Source organism: Arabidopsis lyrata, assembly GCF_000004255.2.
Source record: "Arabidopsis lyrata subsp. lyrata unplaced genomic scaffold ARALYscaffold_4, whole genome shotgun sequence".
Classification (NCBI taxonomy): Eukaryota; Viridiplantae; Streptophyta; class Magnoliopsida; order Brassicales; family Brassicaceae; genus Arabidopsis; species Arabidopsis lyrata.
Genome location: NW_003302552.1, coordinates 10,310,821 through 10,331,882, shown reverse-complemented (window position 1 = coordinate 10,331,882; position 21,062 = coordinate 10,310,821). Strand labels below are relative to the sequence as shown.

At 33.5% G+C, this 21,062-nt stretch overlaps 3 protein-coding genes and 1 long non-coding RNA gene across 4 annotated transcripts; 1 reads left to right on the top strand and 3 right to left on the bottom strand.

Annotated features, from left to right (window-relative positions):
* Positions 1-73: 73 nt before the first annotated feature.
* On the top strand, positions 74-1,754 carry LOC9316906. Its single transcript, XM_021030018.1, has 5 exons — positions 74-447; positions 868-973; positions 1,071-1,123; positions 1,214-1,345; positions 1,435-1,754. The coding sequence occupies exons 1-5, from the start codon at positions 115-117 to the stop codon at positions 1,633-1,635; spliced, it is 825 nt and encodes a 274-aa protein (XP_020885677.1). The 5' UTR covers positions 74-114; the 3' UTR covers positions 1,636-1,754.
* A 3,078-nt stretch (positions 1,755-4,832) lies between these two features.
* On the bottom strand, positions 4,833-6,299 carry LOC110228854. Its single transcript, XR_002332331.1, has 2 exons — positions 5,897-6,299; positions 4,833-5,814 (listed from the first exon to the last, which is right to left on the bottom strand). It is a non-coding gene; the product is annotated as an uncharacterized LOC110228854 (long non-coding RNA).
* A 5,053-nt stretch (positions 6,300-11,352) lies between these two features.
* Positions 11,353-15,083, bottom strand: LOC9315081 (probable ethanolamine kinase). The gene is made up of 11 exons (XM_002878968.2): positions 14,778-15,083; positions 14,312-14,403; positions 14,063-14,169; positions 13,668-13,773; positions 13,231-13,353; positions 12,994-13,085; positions 12,495-12,579; positions 12,132-12,237; positions 11,976-12,042; positions 11,714-11,806; positions 11,353-11,634 (listed from the first exon to the last, which is right to left on the bottom strand). Exons 1-11 carry the CDS (start codon positions 14,906-14,908, stop codon positions 11,512-11,514), a joined length of 1,125 nt encoding a protein of 374 aa, XP_002879014.1. The 5' UTR covers positions 14,909-15,083; the 3' UTR covers positions 11,353-11,511.
* Positions 15,084-19,783: 4,700 nt separating this feature from the next.
* LOC9315080 lies at positions 19,784-21,055 on the bottom strand. The gene is made up of 4 exons (XM_021029000.1): positions 20,939-21,055; positions 20,246-20,854; positions 19,863-20,007; positions 19,784-19,788 (listed from the first exon to the last, which is right to left on the bottom strand). The coding sequence occupies exons 1-4, from the start codon at positions 20,948-20,950 to the stop codon at positions 19,784-19,786; spliced, it is 771 nt and encodes a 256-aa protein (XP_020884659.1). The 5' UTR covers positions 20,951-21,055.
* Between the last annotated feature and the right edge of the window lie 7 nt (positions 21,056-21,062).

Genomic DNA, 21,062 nt, shown 5'->3' with positions numbered 1-21,062 from the left:
TCTTTTACTATTTTTCTAAATAAAAATAATTAAGTAAACATATGTTTTTTATATTGGGGCTAAGTAGAGAATGATTCCAGCACAGGGGCTGCCGAGATTAAAATCCTTCTTGTAATGGCAACAACGGCGTACGGCCAACCGTCGCTGCCACAGATGCATAGTCTCTTCTCAAAGCTCAGACCTTTCCTTTCTCTCTCCTCGCCGTCTTTTACAGCCCCGTTCCGGCGGCGACGGGATTTCTCGTTTAGTGCTCTTCCAACGACGAAAGCTATTGACGTGGCGTTGATGAAGGAGAAATGGTTGGATTCTCTCTCTCTCACCTCACAAGACGAAGATACGACTCCGGAAAATGCTGAGTCAAGCTGCGTCATCGGGATTGACCCTGATTTGTCTGGTGCGTTGGCTCTTTTGAAATTTGACCACCTGGGTTCTTCTTCTTCTGCTCAGGTCAGTCACTAGAATGGTGAAAGTTTGGGTTTTTAGGGTTTTTGTCCAAAGTAGCTTTCTTTACAAGGTTATGTGAATCATTTCGAATAGGCAGAGTTATTACCAAAGTTGGTGGTGTTTTGAACATTTGTTCTTATGCTCAGGTCAGTTAGGGTTTTAGGGTTTTGTCAGTTGATTTATTGATGGAATTATCTATCATTACAATGTTCGTTTGGAATTTGTGAGAAGAATCGAGAATGTGAAATTTGGTGAAAAGAATCGAGAATGTGAAGGAATCTGTGAATCGTTCCTGTTGCTTTGTTTGGTTCAATTTGAAGTAGTTTTATGATATGCAAGAACTCATGTGAATCATTTTGGACAGAATCTGAGTTATTACTGAAGTTGATTGTGTTTTTTGTTGTTTGGTTCAATCTGGAGTAGGTTTATGATACACCTCACATCCCAGTTTTAGTTGGGAAAAGAGTGAGAAAACGTTTGGATGCAAAGTCAATTGTTCAATTGATTCAGAGTTTAGATGTTCCTTCTGGTAAGAATATATGTTTTCACATTGTCTCTTTGTTGTTTTTGTGTTCTTTGGGGGAGATATAGAAGCAATTTTACATCTTTTGTGTTCGATAATGTAGGAAGCAGAGTATATATAGAACAATCGAATCCGTTTCCAAAAGATGGAAAACAGGTTTATGCTACAACACACATTCATTTTTCTTCAGTTATGGTGTGTTTATCGGAAAAAACTGAAATGTTTGTGCTTGTGTTTGTGTCATAGGGTTGGTATAGTGGAGGATTTGGATATGGATTATGGATAGGAACACTTGTTGCTTCAGGCTTTTGTGTCATTCCAGTGTCTGCATCTTTATGGAAGAGGCATTTTCAACTTGCTAGTGGAAGTTGCACAAAGGTGATTTGTTTGATCTTTTACTGTCAAACTTTTGTGAGTTAAAAACAAATCTCTCAAATGGCTGACAAAGTTTTTATTTTCCGTTACAGGATGATAGCAGACGAGTTGCAGCGGAGTTGTTTCCATCGCTTAGTACGCAACTTAAGAGGAAAAAGGATCATGGTCGAGCTGAAGCACTTCTCATTGCGGCGTATGGTGAAGCCCTTAAAACAGAGAAGTTGTTGATCCAGCCACAAGAATTGGTCTCTCAGGTTAACTACTTAGAAAACCAGTTAGTGGAGATTAAATAGTGTATTAGTTTTCTTGGCTCAACTCATTAATTAAACAAGTACAATTCGGAGTCTACTCCTTACTCTACTAATTGTATATTTCCTAAACCAGTTAGATAAAGTTTCTTTAACTTGCTCTTCTTTTGCCTGTTAAGACCTCCATTTCCTTCATGCTTCCTTTTCTGAAAGATGTTGAAATGAACTAAAACCTTATACCCGAGAGTGTACAACATCCACAAACTTGATCTATAGAAAATCAATATTGCCTAGATTCATTGGACATACTTAAAAAAGTTACGAGGGAGTCTCCTCACTCTGTTGATTAGAAGCTGCCTTAAAGCATATAAGAAAAATGTACGGAATTGGTCGGTAGGGTTAAGACAGGCATGCCTGTTCTTCAATTCCTTTTCTTTATCTTTGCTTCGATGTTTATGGGAATGCTTCTCTGTCTTATCTTCCTTATCGCTTCGTTTCTATATCTCTTTGTGCTTTTTTGTGCCTTTTCTCTATATCCTTAACTGCAATACTCCTGGGCAATAAGAACTCCCTTCATTAGTTGGGATTAAATATGAATATGAGGGAGTATAAAATTTATATTTCATTAATGGAAAGGTAGCTTGAAAATAAATGTGATCAGTTTTACTGATTTTAAAACTCATTGAATTCGTTTTTGTTATAATATTTGTGAATTTATTTGGTGTGAAATAGTAATTATTTTTTAATTTTGTAATATTTTATATCACTATGATGGCAACACGTTTTTGTTATCAGTTTTCATAATTAATTATATATTCAAGGATAATTTTGTCTATTTTGTTTAATAGACAAAAGACACCCGTTTTGTCATTGAAAAATATAGGAAAATCTCTTCGCTTTCAAATCATATTATTGTTAATAAATTTGACAAATCGTATCACTTCCAAATTACAGTATAACGCTTTCTGAGTTTAACAGCTAAAATGAATTGTTAGCTGGACCCATAACATCGTCATCATGTGTGCCGACCATAATCCAAAAGATTATGGTCTATGCCACAACATATTAACTCTAGTTTGAGAGTAATGCAAGACTCTACCAAGGAAGTTCCTCTACTACCAACGTCCGCTTCATGAAACTCGACAAAGAAATCTGAAATATAATCAACCCCAATTCAAATATCCCTACTCTTTGCTATTCTAATGTGTTAATTGGTTATAAAGTTTTTTTTTTTTTTTTTGAAAAATTCTGCGGAAAACACTCTCATTCCTTTTATAGATCTTAATAAAATCTTACTTTTAATAAAACTAACATTTTTTACAAAAAAACAAATCACAGTCACACTCCCATGTGGTGGCATGGTTATAGGACATGGAGTTTTCCACTAATTACAGGTTTAAAAATAAAACTAAAATATATATGTAAAAGTAAATTTTCATTCTCTCTTTATTGGACCAATAGATAATTATATTAAAGACCATAACATGTTTTATTTAAGGTTTGTCGTTTAAATTTTTTTCCCTAAAATTACTTTTTCTTATCTCAAACAATTTTTTATACTATTTTTAATATATTTATCATTACATTTAATTTTTTTGTGATCCAATGGATAATTCTATAAAAATTATTATAATATTTTTATTCAAAATTTTTGATTTAAGGATTTTTTCTAAAACAAAATCAATTAAATTAAAACAATTTGATAATCCAACCGAGCAATATAAATCCTACAAAGATGAAATCATTATAATCAAACCAAGCACTGTGATTTAAATTGAGTGGAATAAAAAAAAATAGAAGTATTCTTGGGAATTATTTTTAACGGTTTAGATTGTAGTTCATAAGATTTTATAAGAAAACAGATTTAGTTTGTCAGTTACAAAATAATTTAAATTTAAAAAATACCTTATGTGTGAAGTTATATGAAAAAAGAAAATTAAATATTTGAATATCATAGTAATAAATATATGTGAGAATTAGGTTTTATCCAAAACAATTTAAAATTTCATTGTTATCACTTATACATAATCTAATTACAATAATAAATATTTGAATACATTCAAAAATAGTTATGTATGATTATATTTAAAATAAGTTATATTTATCTTCACATTGTACAATTTGCATAATTGAAAAGTTAAAAATATGTTTTGTGTACCTAGAATATATATTATTTTCTTAGTTTAGTTTCTTCTTCTGATTTTTTTAATATTACTATAATATAATACTTATCGATAATTAACTTACATTTTAAGTTCATGTGTAGCTCCTACTAAATTTAATATCAAAGTTTGTAATATTACTAAATAATTAAAACAACATCACTCAACCCCATTCAAATACTGTTTCTACTTGATCGACAAGAACGTTCATAACCGGCTGAGCACCTTAATTACGACGGGCTCACCCACTTATGAAGGCGGACTGCGATATTGGTTCCAAACCTATAGTCGCTAGTTTTCTCTTCTTTATAATCCATCTCAAAAACTCAGATTTTTTCAGCTTGATGTTGCATTTATTGTAAAACCGTCTTTTTTTGGTGAATAAATTTTACATTCATACAAAAAAAAAAAAAATACTGTTTCTACTTGATTGAAATCATATTGACCATAATTTATAATTTGAATAGTATTCCTACTAATCCTACAAAAATTGTACTTCTCTAAATGCATTTATTTTTCTAAATATAGTTTCCACCTCTTCACTATCCTATAGATAATCATTTCTTTTTTATTGTTTTCCACCATATCTCAAAATTTTAATATATGTATAATTATCTAACATGTAAAAGAAAAATTATGCAACAAACCACATATATCATGGCTACATAAACATAGTATAAGGATACGATTTTGTATCAAAACTAATAAGTTGATACGAGTTGCATATAGTCTTCCTCAATTTTGTTTTGAAGCTACCTAAACTGGTTCACAATATACCTCTCTTCAATTTCAGACTGCTTTTTGTAAGCTTCAATATCAAATGGAAAATTTTATGGATCCGTTGATATTTTTTAGTAAGATGAGATTTATGGTATTGATACATCAATAGAAGAATGAATCCCCATTTATAAGAAATTCAGTGGCTGAAATCAATAGACTCAAATAGATAATAAAATGTAATGAATTAATAGATAAAGATTAGATTACTTGTAAAAGCCGAAAGTCACAGATTTTGAAAAAAAAAATTTACAGATGCATAGAGCGACATGACTAACATTATTAAAGCATAAAGTGACAAAATGCATACAGACACATGATCAACATTATTAAAGCATAAAACGACAAAATGCATATATACAAACACATGACTAACATTATTAAAGCATAAACGATAAAAAATACAACAACTTGAGAAATATTAATTTAAAAATAGATCATGGTTCAACTCCTCCAACAATTGTTTACTCTGGTCATCGAGATACACTTTTGCAGTAAACATCTTCATATATCTTCTTATCTAGAGTCCTCTTTTTTATTGGTTTGCCACTTCATTCTGCGTGGCTATTCTTTCCAATCGTTCCAACTCTCGCGCTTTGAATGTTTTATATTCATTCTACTCTTCATTGACCACTTCCAAGGTTGTACCCTTTCCTTTCTTTTTACCTTTATTTTTACCTTTTTTAGCTGCATCTCTCCCCATTAGGCGAGCAATAGATCCCACCGAGTTGGAGTTACTTGCATTACTCTTGTGGGATCTCTTAAATCTAACTTTTCCTCCTACATGACAACCATGACGTGGTTAATCACGAACTGTGAGCCATTCTAACATTAAATTAAAATGTCCATTCCCACTTCTTGTATATAGTTCATTTGCTTTCGTCAAAACATCATTCTCCGACCACCTGCTTTGTTGCATACGCTTAGCGTTGTCATAAGCGCCAGTCTATTTTCTCAACATTTTGTTGATGTAGTTGTAATTATTTCTTCACCAAACTCCATCACGCGGAAGATCGAATGAGCAATGCTCATTACAATACTCAGAAATTTCCCTATATGCTTCATTTTTTATGGATCGAATGGAAAATGCTCATTACAACGCTGTTTGTTCCATATTTTATCTGTCCGCCAAGTAGCACTAAATTTTGAGTAGTGGTCCATTTGGGGCTTCTCCGACGAGCATGAGTTGAATCCTTTACATTAGAGTGGCTTCATTAACACCGCCCACACCGCCCACACCGCCAAGCGCCAAGAGCCAGTTGTATAGAAAACTCGGGGAACTCATCTGCTTCAACATTTAAAACATGTTCAATATTACCCATTGAAGTAGAAGAATAAGAGGGTGCTTGAGATGAATATGACATCACCGATAAATAATATGGTCGATAGTTTGGAACATGTGACGACATGAAAAAATTTGGTGCAAAACCATAATTTGGCATATTTTGGGGTGGGATGGAAGACTGCTTTTGGAATTAATAAGGGTTTGGATTTTTGGGTGTTAAAAGGATCATTGTTGGATCCATTTCAACAAAAAGATGTTTAAAGCTCTAAACAAGAGCTTAGCAAAGGCTAATAGAAAATGATACTAAAAAAACGGATTTGTTTTGCTGTCCGAATCAAATAAATCAATTTTCTATTTATAGGAGAAAAAAAAATGAATTTTGGTATAAAAAATACAAAAATATATATTTAAATTATTAGGATGAGATAAATATTTCAATATCTCATCAACCAATCATAAGCCAACACCCTTTTCCAATCCACAACTCAGCCAGTGCTTTTTTTTTTTTTTATTAATTTTCTAACCAATGAAACTTTACACGTGGTATTTAAGAGACCTTTTTTTTGCCATAAAACATGTTGTAGTTGTAAATTTCAACTCATTTTTTGTTAACAAGGGTATATTGTGATCTACAACCACATGGTAACAAATAACCTTGCAAGGACATGTATACATAAGTGGAAAAATGACATTGGTCATAATCTTTTTGAACATCATCAGCACATCCGAGTTGCCGTAGATGAGGATAGTTTTATTTTTAATGTACAGTTTTTACTCCGTTACCATTTTTGTTGATTTCTCTGAAATTGAGACTTATGAGTCTTCGATTCTAATTGTTTAAAAATTCTCAAATTGTACCTTAAAAAATGCTTAGTTATGCCCAAACATCAACTTATATTTATAGTACTTGAAAAATTTAAACTCAAAACTTGATCAGTGTATGAGCTAATCGAATTTTACTAAACTGCATTTATCTGTTAATTACAATTTAAATAATAAGGTAAAATCTTGTGAACTAACTAACATTTTAGTTTTAATTTTGATTCTTTATGAGGTGGAAATTTTAGATGAATAACAAATTCGCATCAAACAAAAAAATATAGAAATGACTAGTTATTAATAACTTGACCGAAAATGTTCAAAATAAAAAAGTTTTTTGAAAAATTCTTTTTTTATTTACTCATGTTAGTGTAAACTGTACAAAAGGTAACATGCGCGATTATTAGATTAGTTCGATTCACGTAATTATGGTTAGCTACCTAGAGTTCTATGTATATCTCTAAACTCTAGGAAGTAGCTAACTAATCTTATAATCACTATATATTTTCTCATATCGGAGATAGAATTAATGAACTTATATCTTGGATGATAATATATACTAGTAAAAAAAATACGTATAGCCACTTCAATATTCATGGCTGCACCTAAAAATTTGTGGCTATAAGTCAATATAGCCACGATTAGTCACTAAAAATATTCGTGGCTATAGCTTCGTAGCTTTATTTTTTCGTGGCTTTTCCTGGCTGTTTAGCCACAAATTAGTCACGCGTATTTCGTAGCTGATTTATCACAGATAGCCACTTAAATATACGTGGCTCTACAAGTCTACAGCCACGAAAATAATCCTGACTAATTCGTGACTTTTTCGTATAATTTTAATTAAAAAAAAAACAAAAACAAAAAGGATTATTATTTATTAATTAAAATGTGAAATTGATTTATTTATAAAATACAATGATTTTAACTAAAAAGAAAAATTAAAACCTTACCAAAAAAAAAAAAAAATTAAAAAATGCTTCACGAGATGTCTTTCCGTCAAGCATCTTCGGTGGTCTCGTGGCGAAGGATCTGGTGGTGGCTGGAGGGTGAGGGTTCGTCGGGCATCAGATCTAGGAGCTCTCATTGTTGCCCATTGAAAACATTGCAGCAATCGGAATTTGGATCAGACTCCATGGCTGATGTGACGGCGTCGTTGCGTTGAACTCCAGGGCTGATGTCATGGCGTTGATGCGTTGAACTTCATCAATGGTGGTGGTGGTGGTGAACGACGGCTTCAAGACGCGGTGGCGGAGGCTTGATATGCGAGATCTGATAAAAAAAAAACAAAGAAAGGATTAGTATTCATGAAAAATAGAGAAGAAGAAAAAGAAAGAGAAATTTACCCAGAAAAACAAAAAGGAAACAAGAGAAGAGAAGTAGAGATCGTAAAAAAAAAGAGAAGAAGAAGAGAGTAATTGCTTTTGTTGGGAATGAGAAACAAAATAAAAGGAAGATTTCTGTCCGTTAGATTTAATGTTATCAACGGTGGATGATCAACAAAACTGTGATCCTCGTCAATGTGGCGTAACCAATGAGAAGCAAGTCTCTTTTATTGCATTTTGTCTATATTTTTTATAACTTTTGTTTGTATGTGTTTTTATTAAATACATTTGTTTTTATTTGTTCAATATATTTATTAATTATGGTTTCCAGTTTAGAATTTTTAAAATGATGATTATATTTTAAAACTTTATTTTTATTTGATTTTAGTTTATTATACTGATTATGTTTTGGTTTAGGGTTAAAAAATTGATTAGATTTCAAATATTTTGCTATTTTCTTCTTAACAAACAACTGATTTTTTTGTAAATGGTTCTAAATATTGGTTTTATGTAAATGTAATGGTTATATTTTGGTTTGATGGTTTATGGTTTAATTTCTATAATGAAAATTTTAATTAAAGTTTAGATTTTAGGATTTGGAGTTAAATTGAGGGTTTGGGGTATAGATTTGAAATGTTTGATTTAAAAATTAAGAATTTTATAAAAGTGTTGGATCTTAATTTTAATTAGGGTATACTAATACTAGGCCTGGGCATGTGGGTATTCGGGTCGGGTTCGGGTCGGGTCTTTCGGGTTCGGGTTTTTCGGGTTTAGAAATTTTGGACCCGTTGGGTTATATGTATAATTTCGGGTCGGATTCGGTTCGGGTTCACTTCGGATCCGGGTAATTCGGGTATTGGTTAAAGAACCCATAAATAACCAAAACTATTTCGGGTTTGAGTACTACTTACCCAAACTTTGTCCAAATATACCCAAACATACATAAAAGTACCCATAAAACCCGAAAGATCTGAAATTTTAACAAGTTGTTCCTTAAGACAATACTCCCTCTGTTTCACAAAGAGTGTCGTTTTAGAGTTTTGCACACAGATTAAGAAAACATTAAATTTTTTGTTTTTTCTAAACAAAAACATCATTACCTATATAATTAAACACAATCTGCCCAATAGTAAAACAATCTGCAGAATACTAATAGTCATAAAACATAAAAAATCATTAAATTTTGCATTGAAAACCTAAAACGACACTCTTTGTGAAACAAAAATAAAACCTTAAAATGACACTCTTTGTGAAACGGAGGGAGTAATATAAAACAAGAAGTAGTTCGGGTATTATGCCCAGGCCTAGGGTATACATTGGTAATTAGATTTTTGTTTAGAGTTTATAAATTTAGAGTTTGTCTTTAAGATTTAGGTTTTCGTCTAGCCACGGATTTTATCTGTAGCAAATTCGTGGCTATATAATAAAATAAATTCGAAAATAAAATAATCAAGAAAATTTTGTGGCTTTTTCGTAGCAAATAGCCACGAATTTGTTACAGATAAAATCCGTGGCAAAAATTAGCCACGAAAAACCACCAGAAACCACGGAAATTTTCACGTTATTTTTTAGTGACTAATTCGTGGCTGGTATGAAATTAGCCACGAATGTCCATGGCTAAACCGTGGTTATACGAAAAATTTCTACTAGTATATATGAAACTGTGCAAAACATAAATTTTTTTTTTCACTTACCTAATGTATGTTTTAAATTTATTTTATGAGAATCATATGATCTATTTTCAGTATCATAGGTAAGTTAAAATTTAATATTATTAATACGTAAAACATAAAAAGGACTTAAATTTTTTGAATCCAGCTCCTACTTTACTTCATTCCTCATTTAAACAAAGAATGTTACTATTTTCATATTGAACAATATCAATTTGAGTATTTCTCGGTGTTCACGTCTGTTTTCAAAATTACTAATTTGATTAGTATTGGAATTTGACATGAACATTAGTTTCGTGGAGGGGGTTGATGATGTATTTTCCTGAGACAAACACCTTCCTTTATTTAGGAGGAAGAGTATGCGTCAAATACATTAAAGTTTACATAGGTCCGGTGGTTTGTAGCCCGTTTAAAGATTTTTGATAACCCTAGGAAAAATACAAAATATGGACCCATTATATATATCATATCAATTAAAAAAATGCTTTAAAATGAATGAGAGGAAAACATGTTAATTTGAAAAGATTAAAACATTAGAAGTCGTAGATATGAAAAACGCAAAACACAAACTTTCTTCCACCGGTTTTGCTTAGGTAAAGTTTGACTGGATCTCTGTTTTCTTACTTAGAAAGGATCTAAAACTATCTCAGTAACTAGTTTTTCTGCATATTGCACAACTGATTTTTTCTTCACAACCTCAATCTCATACTCATTGTTTTATTGGTCTTCTCTGCCGTCTTTTTTGGTCATCCTAATAAAATATCTGCAACGAGTTTATATTATAAAATATTTACTACAAATTTACAAGAGCATTGGCTATATTGATGAGAACATAACCGTTTAACTGGAGTAAACCGACGTTAGCCATTTTGAAGATAGATTTGAGTTTATGTTGTCTTAGCTTATCCTAAAGTAGTGGGATTGCATCTACACTCTCTCACGTTTCTTAACCACTAGATTTAGTGGTTAGTTTCTTTCTTTATCTTGTGTATTTAAACATCATCGATTAGCAAGTGAAGGGAGACTTGAAAATTGACAAAAACAGAGTTTATCTCTTTGGTTACTTTGTGTGTTCTTGTGTTAAACAAAACACATCTCTTTGGCTTTGAGGAGGACCATCTTAACATATATGTTATACATTGCATTGATTTATGCAATTTATAGTTTATGGGCTGAGATTTATAATTTATTGATAGAGTCAGAATAAACAAAAAGGTTTGAGATAAAAATTTAGTTTATGAGTTCAACAAAACTTTGGAATGAGGTAAGTGTTAAACTCCCAAAAATTATTAAAAAACAAATTTAACGGTATCAAGTGAGTCCACGTTACTCTTAGTTCGCAACTATGCACATATGAGTCTTATATAAGCGTCTAATAACATTAGTCAGGCGATAAATATAATTGGACAACCATAATAAATCCGAATTGGAAAAGAGTCGTTGCAGATGGACACTGCTAGCAATTAGGAGGCCATCTAGGCAGCTAGACTGTCGACTTTTATAACAAAGCTAAGTTATCTTTGCGCTTTTCTTTGACTTTAATTTAGTTCGATGAAAAAAAAAAAAGAAAAAAAAAAACTAAACCTCAAAATAGAATTGCAGTTAAAGGTTAAATCAAAGAAAATTTCTTTACACAATCATTTCTTCTTTTATATATCAGTTTCTTATCATTTCTTCACTACTTTGGTTTATTCATCCTTCTTAGCACCTGACCTTGTGGGTGAATGTTAATATAAAATGCGACTATTTCCACAAATCAAGTTCATTCATACAAAGTTTGTATTACAAACCATACAAGGTTTAACTAACAACACAAACAAATTTTACAAGAATTGATAACAACACGACAAAAAAATAAACAAAGATTTAACCATTTTGGTCAAAGGCTACACCGATGCAGACAGGTGAGATGTAACAAGTGAAAAGGTAAGTGGCTTCTGCTTCTTGTATTCATTGTACCGCAAAAAGAAGTAACCCAAATATTCAAACTCAATGGGAGACATCCTTGCCTGTTCCACCAAATTTTTACAAGTTACATTAGCTTAATACAAGTAACAGCAAGCAATATACTAGATGGTTTAAGCGCACCTGGATGATCGCCCATATTGCCCAGTACAAATGAGATGCTAATTTATATGCATCTGTCTCTACGAAGACTGATTCTACTTCAGCGATACTAACCTGTTTACACAAGCAATTTATATATAATTCTTTAGCATCGCAATTGACAACACTTATTTTGCAACAGCCAAAATTGTTTCAAAAGAACGCAAAAGTAATGTGTTACAACAGATTACTATCTGCATTAAAAACAAATTGAATAGATTCCAAAGGCCTGATATGTTCTTACCTCGTCTGGTTTGTCTGGCTGCAAGTAATGCTTGATGAAATGATATTGTTCCTCTTTAGTTGGGTACCTACGGAGAAACCACAACGAGCAATTATGTTCCGATCTGTTGAGGAATTTTTTAGAAACAACAGAAGAAGTCAAGGAAGTTGAACATACATGCTGTAATCACAGTCATATCCTGCATATTCATTGAAGTGATTTCCAATGTCGAAGCCTCTATAATTGTATGATCCATACTCGAAATCAATCAAGTATAGTTTCTCTAAATACGGATGAAGAGAATCATGTTAGAAACTAAATATCATAGCTACTTAAGCCAGACCTAAAGATCATTGTTACTCAACTCTTAAAGTTGGTTCTGGGATCTTGTATAGTACCATCACCATTAAGATCAATCATTAAACTAAAATGCAATATTTCAGGTAACAAAGAGACCCTATTTTTTAGTGCCTATGTCTGTCTTTCTATTTCTGTTCTTTCAGGCGAGACAGAAGTACAGAGAAGAAGGGATTTTCTTACCTTCTTCATCATTCAGCATCAGGTTTCCTGATAGTAGATCGTTATGAGCAAACACCACAGGTGCGTTAAGTAAGCCTGTGAATTCCTGATCAATCATCAGAATCAGCAAATACTATCAAACCAAAGCAGAGAATAAAGTGTTTTCATGCATAACTAATCACAAACACAAATAGTTTAGATTACAGAAAGAAGCATTATCAGATTTTTGAACAAGTTACTGCACAGGAGAAGAACCAGAGGACCAATTCTTCGACATCATTCAAAGATGGTCACATTTTAGCACATCACGATTGTTTTTGTGCAACAAAAACGACTACAAATTCCAACATGAAATATATACTATTAACGGTATTGTCTGGTTTATGTGGTAAGCAATATTGGCATCCAGGAAGAACTTGACACGTAGAATTTTCAAACACCAGAAATGGAGTATCATGAGACATCAAGAACACATACACAAGGCAGAAATACAATATCTTTACTGAGGAAAAGGAAATACCCTGAGCTCAATAATTTCTTTATGTAGTTCTTCAAACGAAATTGTCTCAAAGAGCTTCTGCTTGTCAGGCTCTTCAAACCTAAGAGTAGATGCTGCAAGTAAAGGTACAGGGCAGATATGAAAAAACGCATAAGAGCTGATTTGTACCAAGTATTGGTGGTTTATATAATACATAGCTAACGCTTCATTAAAGGACAGAACATATAACAGTAATCAAAACAAAAATAAACGTAAAACCTTTTTCATAAAACTTGAAGATATCAACCCACAGCTGAGGTTCCTTGGAACCTGGTATGTCCACTTTATGAAACTTTCCAAGTTCTTTGGCAATTTCCGCAGCAATCTTTGGCTCTCTCATGTCTGCCAAACAACAAAGGAGAAATGAGCTTCATTTTAAGTCCATAAAACAGAATTCAACAGAGCAGCTCTTCCACTATTATTACTGTAAACTGATGAAACACAAGACTGGAAAGTCCATAGTTTATAAAGATGTTCCATCCATGTTACTGATGAGCATTTCCAAATCTTAAAAACAGTTTCCTTCAGTTTCATTCCATATGATAGAAGTATTCTACACAAGGATTGAATTTCCAGGTAAACCACTTAACAACAAGAAGCAATTTATATTTTCTAGAGACATTCTATATTCTGATACTGGAATTTAAAATGACTACCTGATGGCTCTAAGGTTCTTGCATAGATGAATGATTGCACCATGCCATTTCCAAATCCACCAAGCAACTTGGCACCAAATCCGGCAGCCGAGAGATACTTGATAGCCTATTGAAGACGTGAGGAGCAAATAACGAAAAACACAAATGATAAAATATCAAATAGTGCAAAAGAATAACATGAAACACTAGCAGAGAAACCTTTGATATTTCAAGAAAAAATCGAGCAAAAACTCTGCCATGTTCCGCTGTAAGGCTCATGCTTTAAGTTGACATCACTAGAAGACAAATAATTCAAATAACATAGAAATTCTTGGTAACGCAAACTAAGACACCAAAGACACGGAACAGAACACAAGGGGAAGGGACTTATCATAGACACAAATAAGGGAAATTACCAGTATCTCTCTCTCCCGGTTTATAACATACTCCGTGTTAGGCCCATACAGTCGCACTGTAACAGACACTTGTTTATCAGTGTCCTCCTTCACAGAAACCTTGAGCACTGCCATCATGTAAAGATGACATAAAAGTTATCACACAAAGAAAAACTAAGGCAGGAGGTACCATCACACATTTCCATGAAATAACTGAACCAAGGAAGACAATATGAGCATTGACATGTAATTACTGTAAAGGAAACTCACATAGATTAGTGATGCCTCCAGATACTCTCTCAACAGAGAAGAGTGAATCATCAAGATCTCGCCAATTCTTGAACAGATCTTTACATAACTCTCTGTTAAAAAAATGAGCAATTAGAACCAAAAAAAAGGTTCAAGATAGCTTTTATCACTCTTCCTATATAAACAAGACTTATGCCACCACATTCGTATTCATTTCCAACTAAATCCGCCATGAAAACGAGAGAACAACAAGAAGATGAGTCACAACAAAGCAGTCTTATCACCTTTTTATTTGTTTTCTTATGTTATTTTAATCTCATCACTTTCACTATGTCATCATCAAAGCAACTTTACAACAACCACGAAACCAATCCAAGTGTAAAGAAAAATAGCAATAAAAGTCAATTTTAAGGAGAAAACAAAATCAATCTCCAAAATTCATGGAACGAGTTATCAAATCGAAGAAAATTAGGAAAAGGAAACGAACATGATACGAGGAATCATGAGAGGAAGAGGCAAAGACGTATCGACGACGAACGAAGAATAAGGAATTTGTTCGGCGACGTTAGCTTCATCTTCGGCGTTGGCTAATGCCCAGATATTCTTCGCTGCTCCCATTTTTTCAATTTCAAAGTTTTCTCTTCTTCTTCTTCTTCTTCTTCTACAACAATAAAGATTCTCTTCTTTTTTTCTTTTTTTTTTTGAATCAGAGATCTCAATTAATTTTGATTCCGTTTGTTTCCCTAATTTAACGCTTCCATTTATATTTTATGTCGGCATTATATTCATTTTGATATTAGGGATTAGTCGTTTTAAGTTTTTAATTTAACACATACCGTGCAAGTTTGGAATTAGAGATATCTACTTAAAAATTTGTCCATATACACCTTTTTTGTGAGATTGTCAGTTTGGACGATTTTACCCCTACACCCTAATTTAATTGTTTTTTAAAAAAAATAACCATAAAAACAGGTAGATATACAAGAGTAGAGGTGATTTGAAGTATAATTTTTTAGAATTGGTTTAAAAAAAGTTGATTTTTTGATAGATAAAGTTTCATCTAATTTTGGTAGAATACGTTTTCTAGCGTTCTGCGAAACTCAGAATGTGTATTCTGCATTTTTGTACATGTTCTACATATTTCAGATTAGATTTCTGTTCTGAGAATTTTAGAAATCCAAAAATCAATAATCTAAAATATTTAGAACATGCATTCTACGTTTTTCTCTATATTCTAAATGTTTTAGAATAGACGTTCTAATAATTTCTACATCTTCTGCCATCGTTAGAAATTGTAATCTACGTTTAGAATGTAAATTCTACGGTATTGTAGATTTCGATTTCTGTAATTTTTAGAATGCTCTAAATATAGAAAGTAAATATTCAGAAAAGGAAACAAAATATTTTTTTAGATTACGATTTAAATGATTATTTATTGTTTAGATTACGATCTACAAGATGTAGAAGTTGTTGTCTACGGTTTTTAGACTAAGATTAAAACCTAAAACGTTTTTTAAACCCTAAAAAGCTATACGTCTTAATCCTACACGTCTTAGTCCACCACTTTCGTTTCTAAAAAGCTAAGAACACGTTTTCCTTCAAATTTTCCCGTTTTTGATCAACGATTTCTCGATGCACATCTACGTAAGGAGTGGTGTGTGGAGATTGTATAACAAGAAAGAGTGGAGATTTATTATTGATGAAAAAAATCGTGGGAGATTATTGAGTTTGGAAACGACTACAACTTTTGAAGAGTTACAAGCGATTGTTGCAGAAGACTATGGAATAGAACAGAGTACAGCTGATGTGGAGTTAAGTTACTTACCCACGGATCTTAGCTTGGATTGTCCTCCTGTTGTAATGATGAATAACAGACAGGTTAGTAATTTCCTTTCGTACTGTAAAAGGAAAAATACGATCAAGTTATGTGTGACGTTCAATGGTGGAGATAAAGATACAGGGAGTAAAGAAAAATTCGATCTGAATAAGGAACCCGACGCTGCAAGTAATGGAGATGATGATGTTAATGTCGACGATGGAGATGATGATGTTAATGTCGACGATGGAGATGATGATGTTAATGTCGACAATATTTTGTCATCATGGGGTGTGAAAGAAACTAGAAAGAATGCCGATAGTTTCAAAACTCCAAAAAATGCTATTGTTGGTCATGGAATCGGATCGTTGTCACAGTATTCTTGTGTGAGCCAGGGTCAGTATTTCAGAAGCAAAGAATTGTTACAGTCAACCATGGAATTGTATGCGATGAAGTATAACTGTGACTACAGGATTACAAAGTCTGATACAAAACTGTGGTGTATACGATGCATAGATGTTGGCTGCAAGTGGCGACTTCGAGCTGAGCGTTTAGAGCGGTCTTCGTATTTAAAAATCAACAAGTACGTGGGTAACCATACATGTGCTCCTTCCAAGAAAAGTAAATTCTGTCGAACACCTTCAACAAAAACGATTGGACATATCATTATGCATAATTATGAAGGTGTGTTGGAAGGACCTAAACCGAATGATATCATCAATCTTATTCGGTCACAGTATGGACACGAGCTTAATTATTCGCAGGCGTGGGAGTCTCGTGAGTATGCAGTTAATGAAGTCAGAGGAATTCCTGAGAAAAGTTATGGTAAGATACCAAAATACTTGTACATGCTACAAGCAGCTAATCCCGGTACGTATACAAATTATGAAGTTGATTGTGATGGTAGATTCCAATATCTATTCATATCTTTTGGTCAGTCAATTAGAGGGTTTTACAAGTCAATTCGGAAAGTGATTGTTGTTGACGGTACATTTTTGAAGAGTAAATACAAAGGAGTTCTTCTGGTTGCTACAGCCGTAGATGGTAACTCTAATTTGTATCCAATCGCATTTGGCGTTGCTCGTTCTGAGAATGATGCATCATGGGAGTGGTTTTTCTTGCAACTTAAGACACTCATAGCGGATGATCAAGGTTTAGCTTTTGTGTCAGATAGGCATTTGTCGATCAGTAAATCGCTTGAAAAAATCTATCCGTTAGCTTCCCATGGTATTTGCATCCACCACTTGATCGGTAATGTTATTACATATCACAGTGGAAGGGGTGTGGCTGGTATGGTTGCAAAAGCGTCTAAATCCTATAGAGTTACTCAGTTTGAGAAGTTGTTCGAGGATATTTGCAACATCAGTCCAGCGATTGGTGCATACTTAGACGATGCTAATGTTGAAAAATGGGCTCGCTGCCACTTTCCGGGATTTAGATACGACATTAACACCAACAACCCTGCAGAATCAATCAATTCTGCTTTGAGATCACCTAGAGAGTATCCGATAATTCCTTTGTTAGACAGCATTAGGGAGATGTTGACACGTTGGTTTTATGAGCGAAGAGTATTAAGTGCAAAGCAAAAAGATCCGTTGACTATTGAGGTGGAGAAAAAGATTTCTAGAAGAATAGAGAAAGGTAAATTTTTTAAAGTTTATCCGATTACTAGTAACAGATTACATGTTAAAGCAAACGGATTCGACTTCGTCGTTGACTTGGAAAGAAGAACATGTTCATGTGGGAAGTTTGAGATAGGGAAACTTCCTTGTAGACACGCTATAAAAGGAGCTTATGCGATAGGCAAGTGTATATACCCATATGCTGATGATGTGTATACCACTGCCACTTGGAGATCGTTATATGAGGAAACTATTAATCCAATTGGTGTTCCCGAAGAAGAATGGCGCGTCCCAGAGGAGGTTGCAGCTGCAATTGTGTTACCACCTGAAACAAGAAGACAACCTGGTCGACGAAGAAAACGAAGATATGAAACGGCTGAAGACAAGATAAAAGCGTCACAACAATCACAATTGTCAAAGAGACATAGGTGTAGTCGTTGTGGAAAAGAAGGCCATAATCGAACAACATGTGACATAGCTATATGATTAAGGTTTGTCTAACTACTGGTTGTAATCTTAAATAGAGACTTTAAAAATTGTCTTTTGCTAACGGTTTTGTTTTTAATTTACAGGATTAGAAAGCAACTTCAAATTATGAGCAGCTTCATGTTTTTCCGATTCACTACCATGGGAGGTTGCGGGGTTCAGTTCTTAGTTTTTGATTTTATTCTAATAATTTTCGTTTTGCTTTTTTGAGTATTACATTCACTTATACTTATATTTTTGTTTTTGTGTTTTGATTTATGGATTCAGTATTAGTTAAGTTTGTGGTTTAGTTTTGAACAATAGATTCACTTCTACTTATGATCATTTTTTGTTCCTGCGTTTGTCTCTAATGTTTGTGTTCATAATCAAGTTTGTAATGGATCAAATTATACATGAGCTAATAGGAGATATTAGAGACGAACTCAAGGAACTTACTTTCATAAAACGCCTAAATAATTAGGAAAAAAAAAACAAAGGTCATACAAAATACATGTCGCAAGAGTAGGACAAAAAAAAACACCATAATGCTAATTAATCTCAATCAATTTCAAGGATATCCGACGATTGATGTGGAGGTTTATAGTTCTTCATTCGCTCAATTAAGATAGGATCATGAGCAGCCTCCCAAAGGTCTACAGCAATCTTCATGCGCGCCTCTTTGATGTTCCCATCGTTTATCAAATCCATGCTTAGATTAAGCATATGACACTCAATGTGTTTCAATGCATACACTCCGCAATCACACATAGTAGTGTTCAGATTTTTAGGCACCTTGACGTTTATTATCTCATATTGTGTCAATGGAGGGACTTTTCCATATACCTTCCCGTGCACGTCTTTCACAATCCTTGGGATGATGTATGCAAACATTTCCACGTTTCTTCTGTTGTTGTTGCCGAAACAATCGAAGACTTCAACAGTTCTTAAAACAAAGTTGACGCAAATAGAAATCCAGTGACTATTATTGACGTTTACCGGAGCATAAATTCTGTCGAAATCCAAAGCCCAACTTTTACCCGTCTTTCCATGAGATGGGGACTCACCGGTGACGAAATCAATAAGCCGACTATCCCATTTGTGGGTCTTTTTATTTTTCATGAACTTTGGGTATTCGTTTTTGATTCGCGCGCTAAACTCGCAACTCATAAACCCAACACGAGCTGAATTTAGTCGGCGTAAAGATGTGGATTCCCGATGTAAGTACAGTACTGCATCTATTTCCTGCGTTGCAATTATTTTTAAAAACAAGTTAGTATTTATCGAAATGAATACGTAATCAGTCATGAAAAAAAAAAATAGTAAAACTTACATCGTTGCCTAGCCATTCTTTTTGATCAATCAGACGCTTAAATAGTGCATCAGTTAGATGAGATGGACCGAGTTTTGGAACATCACGACTGTAATGAAGGTAAAACAAAAAGAATAAACAATTATACAATCAGGTATATTTAAAAGATATAAAAATAGAATCATAGGACTTACTTTACGTTCCTAAACCATGCTTCAAAAGCAGTCCATCTAGCTTCAGGTAAGTATACCAACACCGCGTCAGCGACATATTTACCCGAATCACCCTTATCATTCCAATCCATAAACTCTGCAGTGTCGTCTTTGCGCTGTTGTTTCTCGAGGTTTTGTGAAAATATACCCTGTGATGGATCAAAACCCGGTGCTTGTGATTTTTGAGAAAGATGCCCCATTTCTTTTTGCAGAAAATCTGGATCTTGCGAATCCATATTAAGGTCTATTTCACCCGGACGGGTGAATAATTCATGAAACAGACAATTATCGTCCTGCAAAGACAGTCAATGTAAATATCAAAACAAAAACAAACAAAATAACTAAGTCTGAAATTACAATACATGCCTTTAAATATTATAATGCATAAGTTACTAAATAGCCTAATTACAAGGTTTTACATAAGTTTTTACTTCTTACGAAAGCTACAAACACAAAACATATAACAGAATTACAATGTCATACAATGCTAAAATACAACAACAGAAGCTTTGGTTTTTATTTTTAACGTACCACTGGTTGACCATTACCGAATGGTGGTGCCTTGTCTTTTTTCGAATTCTCATCCATAGTGATCACTGCTTTCTTGAGTGTTGCTACATCTAGCTCTATCTTTCCTAATTTGTTGCTTACTTCTTGCCCAAAATGCTTGAAAGAAGTTTCAAACATTTCTCTGATGAATGTTTTCATCTCTTCATCAAAACCATGTGGTGCGGCTGGAGCTCTTTGACATAACAGTTTCATCTTCCTTGTCTGTGCACCGTGGTCACCGTCCTTACTCCTTCTCTTCTTTGAACTTGTCGCCATTTCATGCTCATTACTCTGCAAACCAGAGAGTAGGCTACCTTCAACAGTGACATTCGCCTCTTCCTTGTCATTTGTATGTATCTCACCTTGACCTTCCACATAGCCATCTTCTACTAAATCCTCATCTATCGTTTCTTCCTCGACATCAGGACTCTCAACAGCATCCCACTCAAAGTCAGAAAAATCATAACCAGTTCTTATCAAAGCGTTTAAGTTCTTCAAAGCAACATCACTGTTCTCACCTTGCCTCAGGAAATCCACTGACTCATATACATCATAATTTCCTGTGATGGAAATGTATGGATATACAATATCCTGCAGAATAATATTTACTTATCAGAAATGCAGCAAACCCATATGAATTGTTGAGTATATATGTATGAAAATTAAGCTACTAACCTCTGCTGTCATTCCTGTCTCTAATTCGATAATTTCTTGATAAGAAACTTTTGCTGCCCCTTTCCAGTTAGAACATCTAAGAGAAGCTCCCAAGTTCTTGTTAAGCTTCACTCCTAATATTCCT

Coding starts and splice junctions, on each gene's coding strand:
- LOC9315080 (XM_021029000.1), bottom strand. Junction 20,008..20,245: donor TCGGTAATGGTCAACCAGTG/GTACGTTAAAAA, acceptor CTGTCTTTGCAG/GACGATAATTGTCTGTTTCA.
- LOC9316906 (XM_021030018.1), top strand. CDS start 115: ATGGCAACAACGGCGTACGGCCAACCGTCGCTGCCACAGATGCATAGT. Junction 974..1,070: donor GAGTTTAGATGTTCCTTCTG/GTAAGAATATAT, acceptor TCGATAATGTAG/GAAGCAGAGTATATATAGAA. Junction 1,346..1,434: donor CTAGTGGAAGTTGCACAAAG/GTGATTTGTTTG, acceptor TTTCCGTTACAG/GATGATAGCAGACGAGTTGC.
- LOC9315081 (XM_002878968.2), bottom strand. CDS start 14,908: ATGGGAGCAGCGAAGAATATCTGGGCATTAGCCAACGCCGAAGATGAA. Junction 14,404..14,777: donor CTCATGATTCCTCGTATCAT/GTTCGTTTCCTT, acceptor TTTTTTTAACAG/AGAGTTATGTAAAGATCTGT. Junction 13,354..13,667: donor AAGAACCTTAGAGCCATCAG/GTAGTCATTTTA, acceptor GTTGTTTGGCAG/ACATGAGAGAGCCAAAGATT.